Below are 20,666 nucleotides of genomic sequence, written 5' to 3' on the forward strand. Positions count from 1 at the left end.
TCTCATTATCACACTATAATAACAACGGATGCAAGCATGTACGGGTTGGGTGCGGTACTAATGCAAGTGCATAATGGAAAGGAACGTGTGGTAGCGTTCGCTTCACGTACATTGAAGGGAGCGGAAACAACATACTCTGCTGTAGAAAAAGAAGCTCTTGCTTGTTGGTGGGGCATCACGTACTTTAAAAACTATGTGTGGGGTAGAAGTTTTGAATTACGTACAGACCACAAACCGCTTGTGGACATTTTCACTACTGCAGGTGCAAGTCGTGCTTCTTCTAGGATTGCCAAGTGGTTATATAGGTTACAGGAATACACTTTCACAGTAAAATACTTGCCTGGTATAATGAATGTAAATGCGGACTGTTTGTCGAGGTTGCCATTAGAAAATGTATGTGGAGAAGAAGAGGAAGAATGGGTTGTGGCTGACCTGCAAGACATCAAGACAAAGGCTATCAGTGAGGAAGTTTGGAAGGCGGCGGTTCAGGAGGATACTGAACTTCAGGCAATAATAAGGAATTTGCATAAGTGTTGGTCTGAATTGGGTGATGAAACCAGTATGTTTTCAAATTTCAAAAGTGTGTGGTCTGAGTTGTCATTACAGAGTAATTTACTTAGGAGAGGTGATAGGTTGGTAGTGCCACATAAGTTGAGGCAGACTGTTTTAGAGATTCTACATGAGGGACATGGTGGTATGTCGGGTATGAAGAGGAAAGCCAGGGAAGATTTTTGGTGGCCAGGCATGGACAAAGAGGTTGAAAGATTTGTTAGAAATTGTGTAAGCTGGGCTTGTAGTGACAAAACACACGTGTGTGAGAGGACACCTGTCATTCCTGTACCTTTTCCTGTTAAACCATGGCAAAAGATAGCAATAGATGTGTGTGGCCCGTTTGATTTTGGTGATGGTGGAAAGTTTTATGCCATGGTTATGGTAGATTACCACTCCAAATGGCCAGAAGTTAGTATCGTCAAAGATACTAAAGCTGGAGTGGTGATTGAATTTTGTGAGGAAATTTGGAAAAGGGAAGGTTATCCCGAGGAGGTGGTGACTGACAATGGGACACAATTTACTTCGTTTGAGTTTGAGGACTATTTAACATTGTGTGGAGTAAACCATGTGAGGACAGCTGTGGCACATCCAAGAGAGAAGGGGTTAGTAGAAAGGTTTAACAGAGTGTTGTGTGACAATATTCAACTGTCAATTCAGACTGGTTTGTGTTGGAGGACTGAAGTGAAAAACATGCTATGGAATTATCGGACGACTCCGCATTCGACGACGCGAGAAACCCCGTTTGTTTTGTTGAAGGGAAGGAAACCGTGTACCAAAGCTGTTCCTGGTTGGATGGGGAAAGCTGGTAAAAAACGTGTAAGTGTAAGGAATCTTGCATTTAGAGTGGAGGGGGTGCAAGAGAAGTATGACGAAAGTGTATTGGGAAAACCGAAGGAATGTGTGGTTGCAGTTGGGGACTGGGTGCGAACCAGAGTATGGCATGGTGGCAGGAAGGGTTTGTCAAAGTGGTCAGAACCAAAAATGGTTGGGGGAGTGAAGTGTTATAGTGTGGTTTTAAGCGACAGTAAAAGATGGAATATGGCTGATGTTGTCAGATGCAGTGAAATGGAAGTAGCTGAGTGGAAGAAGCAGGTTGGGTGTGGCCGTGGTGTCGAGGAGTCAAGAGGGGTGAGAAGGTCACAGAGAGTATTCAAGAAACCAGAATATATGAAAGATTATTATACAGAGTAGTTGTGTTTACGTGTTTTCTTGTGTTAGTTTATGTTATTTATTGTTTTTTTCTTGTTGTTTTTTGATAATTTTGTTATTGTAAGAAGGGAGATATGTCGTATTCTATTCAAAGGAATCTTAGTGGGCTGCTTAGCAACTGGGAGGAAACTGGAATGTTATGATGAGATTGTAAGGCAGGCAGTTGTTGATAAGACCTGCCAGGGTTGGATGTGTATTTCTTATCTGAAGAATAAAGAAGAAAAAGAAGCATCTGTGGTGCAGCGATTTCTTTACAAATGTAGAAGAAAAAAACATTTAAAATTGCAACAGTTCTTAAGATACTTAAAGTATGTTGAATTGAGTGTTTTCAATCTTTATAAAAGGTTTAGTATTTTTTTCAAATACACTACACACATGAAACAGAGTAATAAAATAAAAAATAAAAAAAGATGATGTGTCCGTTTAAAGGAAAACTTACCAAAGGCTAATTTACTTTCCACCCCTCCCCAAGCATCATAAATGCTACCTTAAAGTGCCATGGCCTGAGATCCTATATTGACAACATTGTCATCATCTGGCAGGGCCCCCAACTACAGTAATATATCAGCCAAATAAACACCTACAGATGGGATATATTTGCAACTTCGACCACTTCTAAACAGGTGGACTACCTGGACCTTACAATCTGTACTGAGGATAATCAGATTCACAGCAAGATTCACTGAAAGGACATCCCCCTCCAATTCAATCCAACACACAAACAGTTGTCTCTGAAGGAACATCATCATTCATAATATCCGTAAGGGTGAATTTCTTCAAGCCAAAAGAAATGCAGTAAAGACAAGATTTATCAACGTTAAAAAAAAAAAAAATTAAAAAAACTTCACAAAAAAATACAAATGTCTGGCCAGTAGGGGTTATGCTGGAAAAACTCTAGAACAGTGATTCACAACCTTTTGACTTCTGTGGACCCCTACTTTATCGTTACTGGAGCCAGGGGAACCCTACTGAGTAATTACTGAAAGCTGGGGACCTAATCTGTTAATTTTCTAAGCTGTCACGGACCCCCTGAGGAGGCTTCTCAGACACCCAGGGGTCCCCGGACCACAGGTTGGGAACCACTGCTCTAGAACAAGCAGCCAAATAGGTTTGACATGTATCAATCCATGTTGATTCACGAAACAACAAAACAACATACTCGACTGACTGAAGAACCAAAAGGTTTCATTACCAACTACATTAACACCCACCTCTATATTTGAAAAATCCTATAGATGCAGTAGCACCTACTCAGAAACAATACACCAACCCAGAGTGCGATCCGACATTATCCCCAAATTGGTTTTAGGAAAGTATGCAAGCAGAGGGAACAACTATGCTGATCTTCATTCAAGGATCAATGTAAACAGCAAATAACATTCTTGGGCAAACCCAAAAGGCTTTTTTCGTGCCGCAATTGCTCGATCTACAAACTAGGAGAGATCATATCTACAGAAATAATGTTGTGTAATGGGTCCTGACACAACATACTTTCATGGATTAATTGCACTTCCACCTTTGTAATCTACATAACGCAATGCCCTTGCAAACACATATGTTGCAAGCACCACCAGACCATTAAAGACTCACAAACAGAACGTCCATAAATCAGACATCAAAATACCATTACAGAAACATTTCCTACCGCACCACGAGCATAACAAATAGTTCAGTTTTGAGTGACTAGAGCAAATATCAAAAGATGTCAGGAGGTGGTGAAGCACTCAAATTAAGAAGGGAAAGCAAACTTATTACTGGGACAGACTCAGTATGCTACAGACTCAACAAAGAGGCAGCGATGAACTCCTGGCTTTACTAACTTCACCAAGTGTAATGCTATCTGTATTTAACCACAGACTCCATTTTGTGCTTAGCCTCAAACGCCGTTTTTCCGTGCACAGCCTGTTAACATGTTTTCGCTTTTGTCACCAGGGAAGGGCGCATAATATGTTGAAAGAAAACTGATAAGAATGTACCAGACTGAGTATGTTTATGTTAGAGAAGGGTACAGCTCAGTCTTGGAAATACACAGTGAGATCTAGCCAGTCTCTAGTGTATTTTTCAACACTGACCTGGTACGACCAGCGCTTGAATTTCACAACTTACTCCAAGGGAGGGGGTTTCTAGAACATTCCTCTTAAGTTTATTTTAAGTATATAAGGTGGGGAACTGAGCGGTGGTTGACACTGAGAGAGAAAGAACTCATCTCAGAGTGGACGCATTGCTCAGAGTACTCCTATTGGGGTCATTCCCTTTTCTCTCAGTTGTCATGGCTTCCATAGCTTGATGCGGGCAGACAAAGGATGATGATTGATTTGAGCCCCACGGTGATGCATTTTTAATTCTTAATATCTAGCTTTACTGTTGTTTTGCTTAACTAATGACTGAGCTGTAACACTCATGCACTGACAAAAATCTCTGGAATGCTTAGTCCAAAGAAGACATTTATTATTTCACTATGCAAGGTTTCTTAAAAGGAGATTAGCATGCTGAAAGCACACGTTTAAAAATGGTCACAGCAATGAAATGAAAACATACACAAATTATACTCCACTGCAATATACACAGCAAATATATGTATCTATATTATAATGCAAAGCAAATAATGAATAAAAAAGTATGCATCACCATGAGGAAAGGGCAAAACTCCTTCATCTCTCTCCTACCAGCATTAAATCGCCAGATCCCAGAATCGATCAAGGAGAGAGAGATCAGTTATCCTCACAGGAAAGATGACGCACTCCAGCGTCCTGGATGCGCCCGAGATCTGCTCTGTCCCCGGTCCATCTGGTCTCAGCCTCTTATACTTCAAACAAACAAGAGATGAAAATTCCAGACTTCCCAACCCCTGCAGAGGTTTAGATAATTAAAAAATGCTGACTGCTTTCGGCTAGCATTGAAAATAACACGTCGGGATGTGGCCACAATCCAAAGGTGCCAACCCAAAACAAGCCCGTTTCCTGCCGTCTGAGTACATTCTTATCAACCAAAGCCCTTGGTGGGGAAAAAGTATGAAAACAAGACAGAATGCACATTGTACACCATGGAATATCACTTGCAGCTTTTAACGTGGCATTGAAGCTAATCTGAATACAAAATGGAGTATGTAACTGGTGACCACTAATGTGACGGTGGACAGCTAAGCCAGGTGCAAAGCGGTGCAACACGAAGTCAGTGGTCAAAACACACATATCACTACAACTGTGTGCATGCATAAATATATGTAGTCGATATATATATATATATATATATATATATATATATATATTTTTTTTTTTTTTTATAAAAAAAAATCAGTGTTGATGTATTGCATTTTCTTTGATTTTTATTATTCCACTGTTGTGATTATTTTAAGAGTGGCAGTTGTGTTGCTGCATTCACATTAAATGCTCACATTATTATCTTTGTGTAACCTGGAAAGTGCCTTAATAAATTCACTACTCAGACTAAGAGTGCTGCATTGTTTGCATTCCTTTTGCTTTGTTCCCTCTCAGTCTGAAGCAAAGCAGAACACCAGCACAGACGCTTAGAATAACAACACATGCCAGTCTTCTTTCCCTTGACTTCTCACCATGGGAGACCACAACCCATTAATTTGGAAAAAGGCCCTTGAACAATTATTTTCTATACAGGTTCCACTAACCTTTAACCCCACTAACCTTACATCATGACTCCCCTCTCCTATGAGCTACAGAAATCCTTAATATTCCCAGAAAAATAATCAATCATATGTACATACCCTTTTAGGAATGGACTGAATACTCAGGTATCTCTTACCTCCTGTGTTATAGCTTCCCTTTTATTAGGATAATGATGACTACAAGATGAAAGCTTCTATTAATTACTTTTGCTGGTTTACTCTTCGTACCTCACAAACTTTGTCCCATCTACCATGGGCTACAAGCCAAGTGACCATGGGAACATGTATGAAACATCAACACAAAATCACATGCTTACCTAATTTACTGTGCTTCACATATAATACAGTTTCACGTCTATGTACCACTAACCAGAATGCTTTTAGGGACATTTATGAAATATCATTAAATATATACAATACCATTTCTGCAACTAAGAACTATTGGCATACTTAATCCCATCTACAATATACAGCAAACTGCTATAATTTTGGAAAACTGTCTAAAATGATATCTATATTGTTTCTATTACTATCTGGTATAACAATTCCTCACAATGTATCACAAAGTTGGGCATATTACTACGCAAATCTGGATGTCATGTCACTTAACTATCACTGTCCACATTAGCAGAACTCAATACACGAGATACACATCTTATGCAACCTATTTAAGTACTTTAATGGACTTCTGAAGATCCTCACCTACGCACACAAAGACCTCCACAACACCAGCCCAGTCTACCTTAACCAGCGACAACTTCCACGTACCCCACAGGGCCCTACACTCACCCCAGCTCTCTCTCACAGATGTACCCCGCATCAGGAAAACCAGAACAGGAGGTCACTCCTTCTCCTGCCTCGCAGCCACCGCCTGGAACGTGCTACCCATCCACATCAGACAAACCACCTCCCTCCCCAGCTTCACGAAGGAACTGAAGACATGGCTTTTTTAATCCAGCTTCCGGAACACGCTACACCCCTCCCCTCGCCTTGAGACCCTAACGGGTGAGTAACTGCACTTTATAAAACACTTATTGACTTATAAATACAGACACAAAAACACAAACTATCACCCACCTTCTGCATCCTTCTTCCTATTCATTGAGCTAGACTAGGCCATCTATTTCTTCATAGATTGGTCTGAGACATCACTTATTTTCTTTTTTTCTAGTACATCTACCCTACGGGAACACCTACTGCCCAGAGACATGTTGGTGACCTAGCTTTCTCATCAAAGAAAATAGTCCCATTGGCATTTTGTTAGTTTTATGAATTGTCTGATAGTTCCCTCCTCTCCAAGATGATTGCCAGTTAGATAACTTGCTATTTAAAATAAGGTCTGACAAGCCTACGCTGTTGCAAACTATATGTGAACCTTCTCAAAGACATACATTATAACCACTGATTATTCATTATTGTTTTAGTCATGTAAGCACTAATACCTTGTTTCCTAAACATGCATACTGTTTACTCACAAAAGTAACCAACACCAGACAACATGCAATTACTTCCAATATTGCACCATCTACCATGGGCTACAAGCCAAGTGACCATGGGAACATGTATGAAACATCAACACAAAATCACATGCTTACCTAATTTACTGTGCTTCACATATAATACAGTTTCACTTCTATGTACCACTAACCAGAATGCTTTTAGGGACATTTATGAAATATCATTAAATATATACAATACCATTTCTGCAACTAAGAACTATTGGCATACTTAATCCCATCTACAATATACAGCAAACTGCTATAATTTTGGAAAACTGTCTAAAATGATATCTATATTGTTTCTATTACTATCTGGTATAACAATTCCTCACAATGTATCACAAAGTTGGGCATATTACTACGCAAATCTGGATGTCATGTCACTTAACTATCACTGTCCACATTAGCAGAACTCAATACACGAGATACACATCTTATGCAACCTATTTAAGTACTTTAATGGACTTATGAAGATCCTCACCTACGCACACAAAGACCTCCACAACACCAGCCCAGTCTACCTTAACCAGCGACAACTTCCACGTACCCCACAGGGCCCTACACTCACCCCAGCTCTCTCTCACAGATGTACCCCGCATCAGGAAAACCAGAACAGGAGGTCACTCCTTCTCCTGCCTCGCAGCCACCGCCTGGAACGTGCTACCCATCCACATCAGACAAACCACCTCCCTCCCCAGCTTCACGAAGGAACTGAAGACATGGCTTTTTTAATCCAGCTTCCGGAACACGCTACACCCCTCCCCTCGCCTTGAGACCCTAACGGGTGAGTAACTGCACTTTATAAAACACTTATTGACTTATAAATACAGACACAAAAACACAAACTATCACCCACCTTCTGCATCCTTCTTCCTATTCATTGAGCTAGACTAGGCCATCTATTTCTTCATAGATTGGTCTGAGACATCACTTATTTTCTTTTTTTCTAGTACATCTACCCTACGGGAACACCTACTGCCCAGAGACATGTTGGTGACCTAGCTTTCTCATCAAAGAAAATAGTCCCATTGGCATTTTGTTAGTTTTATGAATTGTCTGATAGTTCCCTCCTCTCCAAGATGATTGCCAGTTAGATAACTTGCTATTTAAAATAAGGTCTGACAAGCCTACGCTGTTGCAAACTATATGTGAACCTTCTCAAAGACATACATTATAACCACTGATTATTCATTATTGTTTTAGTCATGTAAGCACTAATACCTTGTTTCCTAAACATGCATACTGTTTACTCACAAAAGTAACCAACACCAGACAACATGCAATTACTTCCAATATTGCACCTCCCATGGCTCTCCCAGATTTCTGAATCCACACTATTTCCTCATTTTCCTCTAACACCTACTTTCCTGTATTGTCACTATCAAGCCCCTTATAAGCCTGATACGCATTACGTAACCTGAAAAGCTAATTTCTGTCGTTCTTCCCCCACCCAAGATGGCTACCAAATTGGATGTACGTCCCACATTTTTTGTGTACTTTGAGCACTTAAAATTGAGGCCAGCGCCACTCAAGTTATCCCCAGACCACAAAGCATACTACCACACAGGAACATGACCACAACCGAGATTACTAAAAGAATGGGATCCTGCAGAACCCCCCCCCCCCCCCACCCACCCCCTTAGCTGATATTACGGATGGATTGGCTCTTTTGTGTTAAATATACTGAAGACAACTTGTATCAACCAACTTTTACCGTCATGTCACACTTTGATTTTGTTATAAAGAAAGTTGTTTCAACCTTCGCTAGTAGAAGTTACCATTTGAGATAATCCCTTCGTCCACGTTGATAATTTCACATTACATTCACAACTTGATTTAAATCTCAGACTACTTCTGTTACCTACTGTACCCAATACTGGAGGCACTTCGTAATTATTAAATGTAACTGGGATCTGCTTAACATACTAATTTGGCATTCTATAAAAGGTTTCCTTTTTTGGCTTCTGCGATGGAAGGCCCACAAGAAGAGACCTAAGCGGTCTCACGGGGGCGGGGTGATGGGTTTTAGGGTTTCAGACCCAGAACTATAAAAAGGGTTATGGGTTTTCAGACCCAGAACTATAAAACGGTGGCGGCCAGCTCAAAAGAATGGGTGGGGGGGGGGTGAGGGCACCTCTAGAAAACAACGTTCGTCTCTTAGAGGGAAGAATCCCTCAAAGAAACAGGGTGCCGAAGTCAGGTTTAAGAGAGGATGCAGGAAGTACCATCGCTTCCAATGTAAGTGGAGACTTTGCAAAGATCTTTAACTGTTCTGAAAGGCATCACGTTATTTCTACTCATAACAAAGGCGGCAGGCGGAACTCAGTACATTAGGCCAATTTCCGGGGACGTCACGCTATAGTAGAGCTAACAATCTGAGGAGTAGTATTGGGGGTCCGACAGGTTTGTGGGACGGAAGACTCTTGATTTTGGAGTTCCTGGTTTTAGAAGGATGGGTTACATGGGGTTGTTTTAGGGCGACCCAGCGAATTAAGCACAGGGTCTCACCGGTGGGAAGCGCGCATTGTACTTCTTCTTCTTGCTTGGCATGGCTGTCTCTTCACACACCGTACACAAGGAGCAGCCACCGGTGCCGCCACAAGAGCCGTTGCAGCGCCGCCGCCGCCGCCCGCGGGAGCCGGTAACCGCAGGGGTCCCAGCGCCTGCCTAGCTCTGTAGAAGTAGAAAAGAGACTATCTTCAGAAGCAGCGGTGGCTTGACTTCAGTCAAAACGTCGCTCTTTTCGCGTCGCTTTGGCGGCCATCTTGAGAGGTGTCTGTGGCTCGTGACCACATATGGTGTGTCACAATGGATGCCATCTTGAATTTAGCGTTGGAGAGTGTCCATTTTTGGCGTCACACTGTGGCACGATTCAAGAAGGGAATTGTAGAATCTCTGTCTGTGTTTTAGACTTTGAAACTCACCATTCATTTTGTAAAAGAGAGCTCATTTTAGTACCTATGCCTCAATGTCCTCATCACAGGAACATGGCCAGCCTTAGGATGCTAGGTTGAGAAAGTAACGCATATTTTGGAAAGTGTTAAGAACAACTAAATTAAAAACATGGTTCCAATTAGTATTGTTCTTGTAGCGGTCATGTCATGGTTACATAAGACCCGAAATCTTTGGGAACAAAAAAAATAATTTCTACTGAGGCACGGATTATGTCTTTTCTTTTCTGCTTTAATACAATAGCAGCAATAGAAATACAGCAAAAGAAAAAAAGAATCGACATAAGGGAGTAGTGGGGCGAAGACTGTAGTACCCATAATTCAAGGCGAAAAAAACTACATGTCCCATAAGCATATAACCAGCCACCAATCACAATCCCGGTAGTCATAGGAACAGTACAATGCCTCATCTTGCTGCAAGGAGAAGTTCTATTTGCATGAACGATGCAAGGAATCATTCTTTAGTTCTGAACCTGAAAAACAACATACTAAATAGTAAATTGAATAAATACATCTCGGGAGTAACTTGAAAAACATGTCAAGACGTAGATCATTTAAATCCAGTACAATACTGGTGAGATAATCCTCTTGACGTGTCCTTGATATAATTTAATATTCTCGTTCGCAGATGCTTTCCATATTTTGATTCTTTGGCAGAATTGGAAGCTTCAGATTATTCAAGTTTACAGGGTATAATCAGTCATCATAACAGGATTGGTTACTGGTTTGTAATAGAACTCCTTAAACATTGAGTGTGAGAACCCCTCTAACATTCAGATAATTTCTCAAGATGTGCTCCAACAGTGAAATATTTTGAAAGCAATGCTCCCCTGACTGAACAGTTGTCAAACACAAGTTTCAATGCCTGCCTCAGATAAGATCGATTTGACCCAACTATCTTATGCAGAACAAGAGACAGGGGTGTGTGGATGCACAAATGAAATTAGCAGGTGACCAGAAGGAGAATTTCTCAAAGGAAGAAGGGGCCTTTTCATGTTCTCAAAGGCAATGAGCAACTGGTAGCTGTTGGTTTCATGGAAAAGACCGAAAGGAGATTTGTCTTGTTGCCAAATAGGTTATTTTGGAAATTACACAGATTCCCTCAGGAGTGAACCTACCTGCTAAATTCAGGCCTTGAACGCATGAAACATATTTGCAAGAGATCCAACAAAGAAGTAAGGACAGCAGAGAAAGTTGCTTCCTTGACATGGAGGCGGTATCAGGCTGAGATTAAATAATTCTCAGAATCAGTGAAACACCCCATAGGACTAAACACCTGGGTTAAGGAGAAGCAGAAAATCTGATACCTCTTAAATTTGGAAAGCAGAGGCTGTTTGCAAGAAGACCTGTTAGTAACTGGAATGTTACAGGCTGTTATTGTTAATTTCTAAGAAATGATCGTTCTGTAAGTCAGCCCATCCAACACTTAAGATGCAAGGAAATAATGGCACAAGTTATATCTGATGCATGGGATCCAAACTCTGTTTCATGCAGCTGCGTTACCACCTGTTCCAGGCCAATTTGTTACTTTTGTGAGATGAATCAGAACGAGTTTTGTTAATGAGTACAAGAGCCTGTTCTGAAAGTCGGGCCATTTGCTAGCTTCTACGGAAGATCTCCATGCTACCAATCTCAGCTGAGAAAGCATTACTAGCAGGTATCATTGACCCAGAGGGTCCAGGAAGAGATTTAGAAACAGTGGAAAAACGAGGTGAAGCTCTTAAGAAAAGCTCCGGAAGGAGCAGGAACTAGTTATGTGTTCTCCACAAAAGCAAAATCAATACTAATTCCGTTGATTGTTTACTGACTTTGAAAGCTACACTTAAAATCATGGAGAACAAAGGAAAGGCATAATTCCAATCCTTCCAACTATGCAAAAATACATTTGTCGCCACTGCCAGAGGATCCTGCCCCCAGCTGTAGACCAATAGTAATTGAAAAGTCAGATGAGATGAAAATAGATCCATGTGATACGTGCCCCATTTCACCATAATTTTGGAAAACAAGGACGGATCTAGCTTCCATTCCCTGGAACCCCTGAAGTTTCAGGAATTCCAGCCTCCACAGAGTTCTGTTTGCTGGCAAATGAAAGGTTGTTATTGAGAAATTGTGGGTCAAGCTGCAAAGCCAAAAGTCCTTGGCAATCTCTGCTAGAATACTGGATCTTGTTTCTCCAAGACAGTTGACCTATTGGACCACAGAGTACATTGTCCATTTTCAGCATTAGGTTAGTTGAGGGGAGAAAGAACACATCACAAAGGAACCTGCCAGTAATCAGAGGCAGTTGATGTGAAGAGACAGTAATTTTTTGCACCATCAACTTCCCTTTGTCACTTCTTCACATCTTACACCTCATTACAGGTGGCTCACTTGTGACTCTATCACCATGTCTGTAACAACACCAGAAATGGCCCTCCTATTCCATGCATCCATGTGATTGAGCCATCATTTGTAGTTCTTGACAAATTCTTGTGGTCAGGGGAACTAGTTCTGAGTAAGCAAGACCTTTTTTCAAGTGCCATAATTTGAGACGCTGAAGGGTACGATAATGACGCAAGTCAGGAAATTCACTTCTGTGGAGGTAGGCAGAAGACCCACTAGCCAGGTAAGCCAGTGAAGTGTGAGTGTCTCTTTCTATAGGACTTTGTGACTCTCCTTCTTGTGAATGGAGAGACTAGAGTAGCAGAGACGGAATCTATGTCAAACCATTGAAAGATCATTTGTTTTGATGGGTTCTGACCTGACATGAGGTAATCACAAAGCCCAAGTAATCTAAAAGAGTGATTGTCAGGTACAACTGTTGTTTGAATTGAATGTAATCTGGTAACATCAATAGGAAGTCACTTAGCTATATATTCAGGAGAATGCCGAGGCTCTCAAAAAGATGGTTATTGGCTTGAGCAACTTAGTAAAGTTACAAGAAGGTGAGGAGAGACTGAAAGGTAGAGACAAAAATTCATAAGTAGTATGGTTCTACTGCAATTGCAGGAAGTGTAGATAAGGTGGAAAAATCAGGATTGTTAAATAGGTGTCCTTCCGATTCAATCTGATCATGAAGTTGCCTTCTCTTATGAGGTCTCTCAATATAGCTAGCCCCACCATTTTAAAATGCCTGTAAAGGAGCTACATGTTGAAATCTTTGAGGTGGATGACCAGACAAAAACCTCCCCTTTTCTTGTCTACAACGAAACCTCTGAAAGGGGTACAGCAAGAAGATATAGCTTATTTTTGGAGAAGTGAAGAGATCTCTTGATAAATGAACTTTTACTTGTGTGTTGAAAAATGGATCTGCCTAGGCAGAGGAGCCTCAATGGGAGTTGCATAAAACTCTACAGGGAAACCAATGACTGTTTAAAGAATCCACACATCCAGCATTATTTGTTTTCAATAGTGTGCGAAATGTCAGATTCTGTTCCCCAGTTCTACAGGGAAAGAAGAGAGATGCCGCAACTTGAAAAGAGTGTGCAACACACCGTGGACACCTCTGTGTTGAAAGTGGCCTGTGTGACCCTGGAGGGAAGAAGGAGGCACCTGTTTGGTTGTCTTTCCAGGCAGATGGACAACATTGGGGTCCTCTGAAGGAGTGAATCTGTTACAAGAAACATCTACCTCTGCCAGCCCTGGGAAACAGATAGGGGTGAGGACCTTTTTAAGTGCAGATTGGCCTCTGTTCAAGCGAGTAAATGTTTTACAAAAACATAGTACCTCCTTGACAAAAGAGAAGCCTAAATAAAAGTCCTTTAGCTGAAGGACCAGCCTTATTAGTTGCAAGATCGCACAACATAGGGTCTATTTTCAAGAGAATGAAACAGTGATGTTCCAAGGAAAGGGCATAATTGACATTGCCTAAGCCATCAAGGACATCCGGATCTATCATGGAACCCTGTTCCTTGGCTGCAAAAACCCAATCTAAGATTTTTGAGTGAGCTGATCAGACTATGAGGTTAGAAAGGGAGCTGAAGGGTATGTGACTGATGCCTATTACTCAAGAAGGAGAGACAAAATAGTAGCGTGCAGGAATCGGAGGCACCTCAAGGCGGGGAATATATATATAGTGGGCACTAAGTGAATTAATAATAAGTAGCTACCAACCAGAAAGTCTGGGTAGCCAAAAATAAGACCTAAACAGAAAACAGTCAATCATTTAACAAATAAAAAAAGTCATAAAATTGAAAATGCTATATCACAAGAAATGCAAAGTAGTTGCTAACATGACTGCCAAACAGCAAAAAAGAGGTTGTTTACATGTCTCTATTACTTTTATATGACTAACAGTATTTTGATTCGGGAATGAGCTTTCTGTTTAGAAGTTATGCATTTTTATTTCTCTTTGAACTATTTGTACTGTAGTTTTTGTCGTACTGCACACTTATGTTGACGTTTTGATATATTTACATGGCTGTGATTGTATTAATATTATAAACAAGGGTAAACCCAAAACATTAGAGAACCTCAGACATTATACAATATCAAAGAAAACAATGGTTCACTAAGAATTAATCAACTCTAAAAAACAGTGTATATCCTTAAATACAAAGAGAGCAATTCAATTTGTCCACACGTTTTTAACATAATTGTGTATGTTATACCCAGGGAGAGAGAAACAAGACATTTGAGAAAAAAGAGAATACAGGCAATAAGTATGTAAAACAATTTATTCCATCAATATGTTTTATATCCGTTGCTATACTTTTTCAGTTTTTTCCTTCTCAAAAGATCGAGTAGTCACACATAAGTGGGGAACAGAGGGGGGATAGAGGAATGATTGGAACCCCATTCAATTAATGAGATAATAAAATCATCATGAAACCTAGATTAAATACATTATGGAAAACTTAAAGAAAAACAATCTACATACAAAGGATTTAAACAAACGTATAAATGCCCAACGTAATAGCCACAAATGATAAATCATGAATGAATGTTAACACACTATGGAAATATTTACACAATAGGACATTATTCACATAATGAACAACACAAATTAAAGAAAAGATACAAGGATACAAAAATAAATCATATCAGACATAAATAAATTATGGTGTCATCTATGTCAAGATGTGTCCTGGGTATCACTCATAGGTAAACAGTCACAAGAGAAAAAACACAATTTATTCAAATAATAGTGTTCCATTCATCTTGGGTGTTCCATCCATTAGATACAGATTGACATTTGAAGATCCATTTACATTTACGTTTATTCAACAGGTATTGCATAGCTCATCCTCTGGGTTGAGATCTTAACATGTCAATAACTTGCCCAAAAAAGTCATTCTCCGTATGAGCATTCAGGAGAAAGTTTTCGACCATGGGGTGCTGTGTTGATTTTACAGCGAATTCTGCTTTTGTGTTGGGATATCCTGATTTTTACTTTCTGTGTGGTCTGACCAATGTAAACCACATTGCAAGGGAGCATGGGTGTAATAAATGACATTGCTAGAGTTACAATTGGAAGATAAATTAAGGTCTTGGTGTACATCATAATGATAAAACACTTCAGTATTGGTAGTCAAATTACAAGCAACACAGTTCCCTCACTTAAAATGCCCCTTAGTTGAGGGAAGATTCAGTAGAGAATGGATAGTAGTATCCACGTCGTGCAGCTCGTGACTGGAGGTCGGCCGCATTTATTTGTCCACAGTCTGGGGGTTGCCCTTACCCGTGGCTGCATGCTGGTGGGTCGGGGCGCTGTGATATTGGCAGATGCCACCTGCCACACCAGAGAAGCACAGTGGTGAACTGGCCGTCCGTCATCCTTGCTGGCACTGGTACGTGCACTAAAAGGTAAATATGGGGGAATTGGACCGGAAGCAGACTAAATTATCATTCGATGCCTGCAAAAAATTGAAAACTTTGGATAATGGGGGGCCGGAGGGGGAAGAGCCTGTCTTGCGGGGGTGGCATTGCAGTCCTCCTCAGTCAAGGCAATGTTTCTGGACCTAAAGCAAAGTCTGGTGGGCATTGACGCTAAACTGGACCTCCTTACTGACCGTAAGGATCGAGTTAAGGACAAGAGTGGATGATCATGACTCAAGGCTTCACCAGCTTGAGCGACGCACATCTGGATGGGAGGATGGCCAACACATTTCCAGACTACACTCCGGCAGTCCAGGTGGTGTGAAGAGACTTCCTACCTGTTTAATGTTCGCTAAGTCAACAACTGCCTGATTCTCTGCTCTACTCTGCCAAATTGTGAATACAGCACAACGGCAAGCTTCACTTCTTCACAGACCCTAAGCAGGATGCGAAGTATGTCAAGACTCTCCTGAGGCGGTCGGACAGCGACTCTTCTGAATGTGCTGTTGAGGGAAACCCATTTGACTTTATCTACGGTGGTTGGCCCCACTGATGGCTTCTTGTTCCTCTCATTATTTTTCCTAGTTCTCCAGACCACCCATCCCTCCTTGGGGATGGAACATGTCGGCCTTTCCAGCGCACCAAGGATAAGTTAGTGGACATTGTTAAACCCCCCAATTCTGGGCATCGTTGTGGGTATTTTGATAGGAGGGGCTTGGTTGTCTGGCCCGGCTGGGGGACCGACGTGGGTGGCGGGAGGTATGTTAGGTTTTGGATATAGTCTGTAAAGGTTCATTTATTGGTCTTGCCCCTTGTCCCTCCTCATCATGCCCTCTACGCTTCTGCACACATCATGCCTACTACAGTTTGACACTGCAGTGTTACGGTAACAATGAGACTACAGCATGCCTCACTCCAATACCTTCATGTTAAAATTCCTTTCATTGAATATTAGAGGGTTAAATGATGCACGCAAGATGTGCCAGACATCTGCTTATTTGCACAGCCATGCTATTGACATCTGCATGCTTCAGGAGGTCCACCTTATTGCAGAATCTAAACAGTGCTTGCGGGCAGGGTGGATGGGGGAATGTTACCACCTACTCTCGTTATGACAGGGGGGTTGCTATCATCAGACGCAAAGGATTATCTTGGTAGATGGGTGATTTGTGAGCCAGCGAGGAAGTATGTGCTGCTCTTAGGCGTCCTGACTGACCGACCCTTTCAGCTGGTGTCGGTTTATGGCCCCAACGGTGATTGCCTGGAATTTTTCGCCGCTGCTGTTTGCAGTGGGCATGAAGCTGTTAGCTGCTCAACTCCTGCAAAATCACAATCAGTGTGGGCTGACCTTCCAGCAACGTCTGATCCTGGTGTTTAGTACGCAGATGACGTCACTCCTTATATAAAGAACCCATGGGTCAACTTAGACCCTATTATATATGAATTCCTCAGTTTTGAGGAAGTGTCGGGCATCAAGATCAACTGGACAAAATCAGTTATCTGCCCTTTCATGCCCTGCGTCAGGCTGTTTGTGTCTGTTTACCCCCTACAGTGGGCAGAGGAGCCGGTCCACTATTTGGGTATCTGGCTGAGTAGGGATGTAAGTGAGTTGTGGGTGGTAAACTATGGTCGAGCGGCCTCCTGGCTTCAAGAGAGGGTCGACCTGTGGCGGACTCTACCCCTGTCCCTCACCAGACATATTGCGATCACTAAGATGGTGGGGTTCGCCCCAAGTTCTTGTACCTCCTTCTCAACCTCTCAATCCCATTAACTAGCCAATTTAATAAGAGTCTGCATTCATTACTGATGTGGTGTGGGCGGGCAAGCAACCTATGATTTTGTGGGAGCTGCTTAAACTTCCATTTGAGTTGGGAGGTCTAGCAGCACCAGATATGGATCACTACTATAATTGTGCACAGACGCAATTTGCCCATTTGTGGATATATCCCATACAAAACTGCCCTAGCCTGCACCTGAGCAGGACCTGACCTGGCCATGTAAATTGTCTTGTGCACTTTATTGCCTCCGTGCTACCCGCGCTGGGGTGGAGACGGTGGCCTGTATGGTTTTAGCATGGTATGCATTAAACAGAAGAACCCATAGTTTCTCATTATATGCCCCCGCAATGCCACTGATAGACCAACTATTACTTCCCATCACTTGTGAAACGGGGGTGGGTGTACTCCTGGGTGGAATGCAGCTCACTACAATGGGATCCTTATACCTAGAGAGACAATTTATCTCACCTGACCTTGCGCTCTCTGAACCGTACCATACCTTACTCCATAGATCCACCTATTTTCAAATTTGGGTCGCAATACATGAGCTATATGTTGAATCCCCTTCACCACCACTAGTGTTTCAGGCTTTGGAAGTGCTATACTCTACCCCGACTCCCAGGTGGCTGATCACTCGGTTATACATGACCATGCAAAGGGCAGCACTGGCGACTCGACCAAGTGCTAGAGACGAGTGGGAGATAGTTTTGAGTATGCCTATATCTGCCGAAGTATGGAGTTACCGCTGAGCACATATGCGCACCCTCTCTCCAAATTATCAGTTGCGCCTAATTCAATTCAAGTTTTTACATCGCCTTTACTATACCCCAGTGTGACTCCATTGTGTGGGCCTTTGCACTGGTTCCAAATGCTTGAGATGCTTTGCATTTGGGGCTGACTTCCCTCACTCCGCCTGGGCATGTAATCACATACAACAATTTTGGCAGGAGGATTTTGACGTAGTTGATGCTGTCTATGGCCTGGCGCTGCTGCGTTCCCCTGCGGTTGCGCTTATGGGATATGTTAAGGAAGTTCAGGCTGAGCTTCTGAGGTTGTGCGACTGCTTTTGTTGCTAGCAAAGCTCAAGGTTGTGATGTGCTCGGGGCAGAGCGGCGGCCCACGCAGAGTGGACTAGCTGAGAAACAGCGCTTACTGTCAGGAACAGCTAACCTTCTACTGGGAACTTATGATGGAAAAGTCGTGACCCCCTGACATATGGGCACCTTTCTAGGAATTCCTTTGTACACTGAAGCCCGACTCAGTACGAAAGGAGGCATTTAACCACTATGCATGTTTAGATGGCATGGCAACTAATGCACTGTATTTTTCAGAGCAACTCACTGGCTACATATAAATCACGCAGTTCAAGTCAACGCAAAAGCGTCTTTGCCTCCTCACCCTCAGCAGTTAAACAATGACAGGCAGAAAAAGTGCAATACATCGACAGTGAACATAATGATATTAAATAAATATATATATATATATATATATATATATATATATATATATATATATACAGCCAAGCTAGATAATTAAGAATAAAAATACATCACCATGGGGATCGAATCCAGTATCATCCTTGCCAACATCAAGCTGAGGAACTGGGGACAGCAGAGACAGGAAAAACCTTCCTGATAGGATTTGATTTGGGCAGTGCGTCCACCCCCAAAATGAGTTCTTTCTCCCTCAGTGCCAAGCTTCCCCACCTTATATACCTCAAACAAGCCTGAGAGGAAGGTTCTAACAACCTCCCCCCTTCTTTCAAGTAAGCTATGAAATTCAAGCGCTGGCTGAACTCGGTCTGCGTTGAAAACACGCAAAGGAATGGGCCCTGCCTCATGCGCATTCCAGGGACAGAAGAGCAGTACTTTTCCTTAATGAAAACATTGAAACATTCCCAAGTTGAAACTGTCTTATCACATCTACTGTCCACATCCCCTATGTTATGTTCCTGCACAGTGCATCCTGGTGCTAGTGGGAAGCAGAGCAAACACGTTCCATGTGGAAAATATACTTGGTGTGGAAAAACCCTGCGCCACCAATGTGAGGCCAGGCGCCTGAAGCTAAGTTAAGCACACAATGGAGTCAGAGGTCAAGATGGAGTCAGGAGTTAAATACAGATAGCATTACACTCCACCCTTTGACCAGTGACTCTCATTACATACTGGTCTAAAAGCAACCCTTTTTGGTCTAAACATTGCAATCAAGTTAGGTATGCATTGTATACAGCAACATAGCATTATTACAATAGAAATCACTACCTGTACTCCACCTACAATAGGGCGTAATTGCCCAAGATCAGGCAGCCAGCTAAATAGCCAGTTCCACCACCATTTATCTACATCTTGTTTTACTCCCTTCACCAATTTATGTAAAGCTTTTATTCGGGACTGGATAGAGGTGGAATTGTCAGACAAGTTAAAACAGCACATATCTTCAAATTCTCAGCAGTCATGATTGTGCTTCAAGACCAAGTAGTCAATGGCTGCCCTGTTTTGCAATGCAGCTTTTCTAGTGCCTTGTATATCTAGTAATAACTCGGCCAAGACAATCGAGGTATGATTAATGCTCTTGACCATCAAACATGCTAACTTGTTAATAACTTGAGTATTATAAACAGCTAATCCTGGAGTGCCCATTATAGAAATAATCAAGCTCACATATTCTGATTTAGATAATAACTGCATTTCAGAGTCACAATCTTCACTTAATTGAACTGCTTCCCTGTTGCGTCACTTATGTGCTACAGAGTGAAATGGAAACATCATAAGTCTTAACCGCGTAAAAGCACATGGTCCTCCAGCTATATTGGCAGGAATGTATGTATATGTGGTGTTTCCACAAGAGAACAATCTCCCCACTGGTAGTTTAACATGCTTGATCTGACTAGCAGCAGTCACAATGTTTTGGCAAGACTTGCTTTTATTCATGTTTTTACACATTTTATCATTTCTATGCTGATACAGTATTCGTTCCTCCCACGGGACCTCTTGAGGAGACCCCGTTGTTGCTTCAAGACGCATTTGAGCACATTTTCCAATTTTGTAAGTGTAGCCGGCAGACGGATGTTCCGGCTACTGTACAAACAGAATCAGGAACCAAGTCCTGATTCTACCCACCTGACGACACCCGACCGGGCGTCATAGCAACAGAGGCACTGCCAGCCTCGCAGGGAACCCGGATATCCAGCTGTAAAAATAGAGGACAGACTACTCGTGCGGCGCGTAGTGGAGGAGGAGGA

General features: G+C 42.0%; 1 protein-coding gene across 1 annotated transcript in view; it reads right to left on the minus strand.

Moving 5' to 3' along the window:
• The window catches only part of DRAP1 (DR1 associated protein 1), a 97,459-nt gene extending 87,779 nt beyond the window's left edge, over positions 1-9,680 (minus strand). The window contains exon 1 of the mRNA XM_069207853.1: positions 9,409-9,680. Within this exon, the coding sequence (XP_069063954.1) occupies positions 9,409-9,450 (42 nt within the window). The 5' untranslated portion in view covers positions 9,451-9,680. The remainder of the gene's footprint in view (positions 1-9,408) is intronic.
• Between the last annotated feature and the right edge of the window lie 10,986 nt (positions 9,681-20,666).

This window comes from Pleurodeles waltl, chromosome 9, assembly GCF_031143425.1.
Source record: "Pleurodeles waltl isolate 20211129_DDA chromosome 9, aPleWal1.hap1.20221129, whole genome shotgun sequence".
Lineage (NCBI taxonomy): Eukaryota > Metazoa > Chordata > Amphibia > Caudata > Salamandridae > Pleurodeles > Pleurodeles waltl.